The sequence below is a fragment of the Ochotona curzoniae genome, unplaced genomic scaffold (genome assembly GCF_017591425.1).
Source record: "Ochotona curzoniae isolate NIBS_2020 unplaced genomic scaffold, NIBS_Ocur_1.0 contig_66, whole genome shotgun sequence".
NCBI classification, from domain to species: domain Eukaryota; kingdom Metazoa; phylum Chordata; class Mammalia; order Lagomorpha; family Ochotonidae; genus Ochotona; species Ochotona curzoniae.
In genome coordinates, this window is record NW_024466512.1 from 20,081,595 (window position 1) to 20,087,594 (window position 6,000).

The window sequence follows — 6,000 nt, forward strand, 5'->3', positions numbered from 1 at the left end:
GTTTAGTGTGGTTCCCAAGCCACGGCCTTCTGTGACACTGGGCTGGTGCCAGGCACCAGCACCAGCACTCGTGAACTTGTAGTGAGAACCTGTGCTTCCAAGGACCAGGCGCTGGGCACACTTGGGGGAGGCAGGTGGCAGTACCATTGTGTGGCAGTACCGTTGTGTGTCAGCTTGTGAGGATTTCTGAAAGCCCATGTCTTCTTCCAGGTTCCCCAAACCTGAGGACGAGGCCTCCACCCCGCAGAGAGTCGAGCCTGGTAGGTGACTGGTTTTGTTTTCTCGGTTGCTGGCTGTTGTCACCATCCAGGCCACACTGTAGCAAGCCCATCTGTGTAACGTTTGTGGTCAGTCTGTGTAAGGACTACTGGCTGCAGAGCCTGTTGTCCCGAGGCCTTCAGGTTCCTAGGGCAGGGGAGGAATGGCTGCAGAGGCAAGCCTTCCTGGGGTCCTGGCTGGACAGTTTTATTTGTGCATTTTCACTTTATTTGAAAGACTTCCTATCCTTGCTGTTTTTGCTGCCCCAATACCCACAACATCCAGGGCTTGAGCCAGACCAAAGCTGGGTGTCTGGAATTCAATCAGCTTCTCCCGTGTGGATAGGTCTGTTGGGCCCTCTGCTGCTTTCCATGGTCTGTCAGCAGGAGGCTGGACCAGAAGTGGAGGAGCCAGGTCTTGTCCAGGCATTCTGATGTGGGATGCAGATGTACCTAGCAGTGTCCTAGCTGCTGTGCTCAACATCCGTCCCCAGGGGCTAGACAGTTTATAATCGGAAATGCACTGCACTCCAGAGCTAAATAAATCCATCCCAGCCGCTGAGCTGGCAGACATAAACATTTAGACTGGCCGGCAAGAATGTCCAATAAGCAGTACATTGCCAGGGGCTGGAAATGGAGCTGTCCCATGTTAGCTTGGAAGCATTTTGCTTTACCCGATGGATATGGCAGATGCCAGAGCTGGGGAGGGCAGGAGCATCTTGCATAGGTGCAGCAGATCACAAGGACTGGCTCCCGCTCATGTCCAAGCTGTAAGGCCATTAAGACTGCTGCGCTTCTAGCCTATGGGTGCGGTTCCCTGGAGTCCAGATCTGAAGGCAGGTAGGGGCTAGGTGTGGTACAAGCACAGTGCTCTGGAATCTAGAGCAGTCGGGGTGCGAGGCCCAGCTTGGCCTTCTATGTCTAATACTTCGAGCAGGGGGATGGGTGGTGAGTCACTCAGTTTCCTTATCCATAGGCTGGGGGCAGTGCAGGCCATCTGCTGGAACTACTGTAAGGTTGAGACAGCTGGTTTATGTGGCTGGTGGGATCCTTCTTCCTGAGCCGACTTTGGATGCTTGAGTTTTCTTGCTGGTGTGTACTGGCTTGAGAGCTTCCAAAGCCACATCTGGGCTTGGCAGCAGGGATCACGGGATTCAGTGATGTTGGCCCTGGAGCATGTGTGTGCTCAGCCCGTGGCAGAGGCAGCCTTCCATGCTACAGGATTTCTGAAGATTTGGCCCCTGGAGTTTGTCTCTTCCCCCTTAGGTTTTCCAGCTGCTTGACGGATTCTCCATTCCCCAGTACCGCCCAGCTCTGGCTAATTGTTTTCAGGCAGACTTGACTTTGGCAAGAGTAGGGTGATTCCTTCCACACATAGCAGATGTGGGGATGCTGTTTCCAGTTAGGCCCGCCTGAGTCCCACCTGTGTGGTGGGGAGGGGTAGGGGAGGGGAGGGGTAGGGGAGGGGAGGGGTAGGGGAGGGGAGGGGTAGGGGAGGGAAGGGGTAGGGGGACCTGCACTGGGCCAGCCCAGGCTTGGGCTGCATCTGTCCATGTTCACAGCCATTGAGCCAGGCAGTGGGGCTAGGAAAGTCGACACTTAAGCAGACCTTCCAAACCAGCTTCTGCTGGTCCCTGCCTCTGCTGCTATGTGTCCTACCTGTGGTCCTCACCCCTGGGCTCCAGGATGGAAGCTTTTCATTTGTATTTTAGAACCTCACAATTAATGTGTCTGAAAACTGGACCCCACAGACAAAAAAGGTGGGTTGGGGGGAAGCAGGGAGCCTTGTAGTAGCTGAGGTAAATCCCATGGGCATCCTATATGTGACTCAAGGTTCAGGAAGGCGGGCATGTGCTTGGACAGACATGTGCTTGGGCCAGCTGCTGTCCTGCCTGTCACTGGCCACACATACTTACTGGAGACCTCATGGGGCCCAAGTGTGGTCTGTTTACTGCCGCACTGGGTTGGTTTTGCTCACCATGTCCCTGTCTCCTTAGGGCTTCCAGCTGCCGAAGCCCCCGGAGCCCCCTTCTGTTGAGGTGGAGTACTACACCATCGCCGAGTTCCAGTCATGCATCTCAGATGGCATCAGCTTTCGGGGCGGCCAGAAGGCAGAGGTGAGCCTGGGCTGGGGGTTTGTGGGGTTCCCACTTCCTGCCTTGTTGGTGAGGCTCCTGAAGGACCAGTGGGAAAGACACAGAACTGAGCCCCACAGCTGTGGGCATCTGTCTTTAACCAGACAGGTGCTTCAGTCAGGTGTTCAGTGTAGGTCTCACAGCAGCAGCCCATGGAACAAGGAGCTGGCCCCAGGGACACCTGCGAGTAAATGGTCACCATGGTCTGAATGCAGGGCTGGGCCTGGGAGAGGATGCGGGTGACAGGATGGCAGTTTTAGAATACGTGTGTGTTCTTGGTTCCTAAACCAGAAACTGTGTGTGCGTTTTATTTGAAAGGGAAGAGAAATCCAGCATGATGGCTCAATTTGCTAATCCTCCTCCTGCAAGCCCAGGATGCCATATGGGTTCATGTCCTGGCTGCTGCATTTTCCCATCCATCTCCCCACTTGTGGCCTGGCAAAGCAACGAGGATGGTCCAAAACCTTGGGTCCCTGCACCCACATGGGAGACGTGGAAGAGGCTCCTGGCGTCAGATGGGCTCAGCTCCAGCCATTGCAGCCATTTGAGGGAGTGAACCAATAGATGGAAGATCTTTGTCTCTCCTGCTCTCTGTAAATCTGCCTTTCCAGTAAAAGCATTCATTTAGAAATAAATGAATCTTTAAAAATAAAAAAAGAAAAAGGCACACAGAAACCTTCCATTCCCTAAGCCATACCCCAAATGCCTACAACGGCTAGGAACTAGGAACCCTGTCCAGGTCTCATGTTTGTCACCAGAACCCCAAATAAATGAGCCATTACCTCCTGCCTCCCAGGAAACACATTATCAGGAAGCTGGGTTGGAAACAGAGCAAGTAGACTCGACCCAGGCCCTCTGATGTTGGGAAATGGGCATTCCAAGTGATGACTGTAGCACCAAAAAACTGCCACCCTCCACCTCTCTCTGAAGGAACATAAGCATAGTTGCTTAGGGGAAGGGAGGGGCCTGCCCCACCAGGGGGGTGATACAGCCTTGGAGGAACAGGGAGAGGGACATGGAGGGCGGGAGTCCCCTTGATATAGATGCCTGGATTTATACTCCGCCTCTTGCTAAGTTGGGTCTTAGACCAGTTACTCAGTTTACTTGTCTCTAAAAAGGAGCCAGCATAGCCTGGCAGTCACTGACCTGTTTGCCCTCTTCCCTCCAGGTCATTGATAAAAACTCAGGCGGCTGGTGGTACGTGCAGATCGGCGACAAGGAGGGCTGGGCGCCCGCGTCCTACATCGATAAGCGCAAGAAGCCCAACCTCAGCCGCCGCACAAGCACGCTGACCCGGCCCAAAGTACCACCCCCCGCCCCCCCCAGCAAGCCCAAGGAGACAGAGGAGGGCCCCGCAAGTGCCAGTGAGAGCCGGGACTCCCCCGTGAAACTCAAGTATGAGGAGCCCGAGTACGATGTCCCCGCCTTTGGCTGTGACTCCGAGCCAGAGGTGGGCGAGGAGCCCACAGAGGACCAGGGCCCCGGGGACAGGCGGCCCACACAGCCATCCCGACCCTCGCCGGCCTCCTCCTTGCAGCGGGCCCGCTTCAAGGTAGGAGAGTCCTCCGAGGATGTGGCCCTGGAGGAGGAGACCATCTACGAGAATGAGGGCTTCAGACCGTTTGCCGAGGATGCCCTGTCAGCCAGGGGCTCCTCCGGAGACAGCGACTCCCCAGGAGGCTCCTCGTTGTCCCTGGCCAGGAAAAACTCCCCCAAATCAGGCTCTCCCAAGTCCTCATCACTCCTGAGGCTCAAAGCAGAGAAGAATGCCCAGGCGGAACTGGGTAAGAACCACTCCTCGGCCTCCTTTGCTTCATCCATCACCATCAACACCACCTGCTGCTCCTCCTCTTCCTCTTCCTCCTCTTCCTTGTCCAAGAACAGTGGCGAGCTGAAACCCCGCTCTGCCTCGGACGCAGGCATCCGGGGCGTGCCTTCGGTTGGGGTGAGGAAGGACCCCGACACCAAGGCCGGGCTCAGCTGCTCCAGGGCCAAGCCATCAGTCCGGCCCAAGCCCTTCCTGAACCGAGCGGAGTCACAGAGCCAGGAGAAGATGGACATCAGCACTTTACGGCGCCAGCTGCGACCCACGGGTCAGCTCCGGGGTGGCCTCAAGGGCTCCAAGAGCGAGGATTCGGAGCTGCCCCCCCAGACGGCCTCTGAGGGTCCCCCTGAGGGGTCGAGGAGAGGTTCAGCTGAAACCATTGCCCCGCCAGCCTCCATGCCCCCTGGTCCCACCAGGAAGGACCAGGATGGGCAAGCAACCTCCTATGTGACGTGCAGCGCCTACCAGAAGGCCCAGGACTCAGAGATCAGCTTCCCCGCGGGCGTGGAGGTACGAGTGCTCGAGAAGCTAGAGAGTGGGTGGTGGTACGTGAGGTATGGGGAGCTCGAGGGCTGGGCCCCTTCCCACTACCTGGTGCTCGGCGAGAATGCGCAGTCAGACCCCTCTGGCAAAGAGCTGGACACGGGGCCTGCCAAGGGCAGGCCCAACGGGGGCAAGTCAGACAGCCTGGAGAAGATGGAGCGGCGGGTGCAGGCACTCAACACTGCCAACCAGAGCCGGAGGGCCACGCCGCCCATTCCTTCCAAGCCCCCTGGGGGCTTTGGTAAGACCTCTGGGGCCACCACCACTGTGAAGATGAGGAATGGTGTACGGCAGGTGGCCGTCAGGCCCCAGTCGGTGTTTGTGTCCCCGCCACCCAAGGACAACAACCTGTCGTGCGCCTTGCGGAGGAATGAGTCACTCACTGCCACCGACAGCCTCCGTGGTGTTCGTCGCAATTCCTCCTTCAGCACTGCCCGCTCTGCAGCTGCCGAGGCCAAGGGCCGCCTGACTGAACGGGCTGCCAGCCAGGGCTCGGACTCACCCCTGCTGCCCGCCCAGCACAATGGCATCCCCGTGTCTCCCGTGCGTCCCAAGCCTATCGAGAAGTCCCAGTTTATCCACAATAACCTCAAAGATGTGTATGTGTCTATCGCAGACTACGAGGGGGATGATGAAACAGCAGGCTTCCAGGAGGGGGTGTCCATGGAGGTTCTGGAGAGGAACCCCAATGGCTGGTGGTACTGCCAGATCCTGGATGGGGTGAAGCCCTTCAAAGGCTGGGTGCCTTCCAACTACCTTGAGAAAAAGAACTGAGAGGCCCCGGGGCCCTTCCAGCTGTGTGGTGAAATGCAGAAAAAAGAAAAGGGGGGGGAGGGGGTGGGGAGTAGGCAGTGTTCAACCCTCCAAGTGTGTGGCCCAGCAGGTGCCACCTCCAAGCTGTCCCCAGCTGGAAGGGGGAGGGTGTGGCAGGGGCCCACACTGGGGGTTGGGTAGGGAAGGGAATGGGCAGGGGAGGCCCAGGCCTGGGACCCACAGGTGCACCTTGGTGACTTCGCAAATGGACTGCATGTCATCTAGGACAGGCCATGTAGGAAATCCCGATCGTGCCTTTGCTGCAAACCCGGGAGTGACATGGTCATTGGGGCCTCTGGCATCCTGATTTTGGTTGCTGGCATTTGCCATCTTCGTGGGTATTTGAGTTTTGCTGGTTTCCCAGGGATATTGAGGCCACTGCTGCCTCTGAGCTTGGAGGTATTGCTGGGGAGCCCCCAGCTTATGT

The 6,000-nt window shown here is 57.3% G+C and overlaps 1 protein-coding gene across 5 annotated transcripts in view; it reads left to right on the forward strand.

Moving 5' to 3' along the window:
- SH3PXD2A (SH3 and PX domains 2A) overlaps positions 1-5,556 on the forward strand; it is a 188,162-nt gene extending 182,606 nt beyond the window's left edge. For 3 of the 5 annotated variants that reach the window (XM_040992167.1, XM_040992168.1, XM_040992169.1), the window contains 3 exons: positions 211-260; positions 2,255-2,374; positions 3,561-5,541. In XM_040992167.1, the coding sequence (XP_040848101.1) occupies positions 211-260; positions 2,255-2,374; positions 3,561-5,534 (2,144 nt within the window). In that variant the 3' untranslated portion in view covers positions 5,535-5,541. Of the gene's footprint in view, positions 1-210; positions 261-2,254; positions 2,375-3,560 lie in introns of all 5 variants that reach the window. The other 2 variants (XM_040992165.1, XM_040992166.1) reach the window with 1 other exon arrangement.
- Positions 5,557-6,000: the final 444 nt, after the last annotated feature.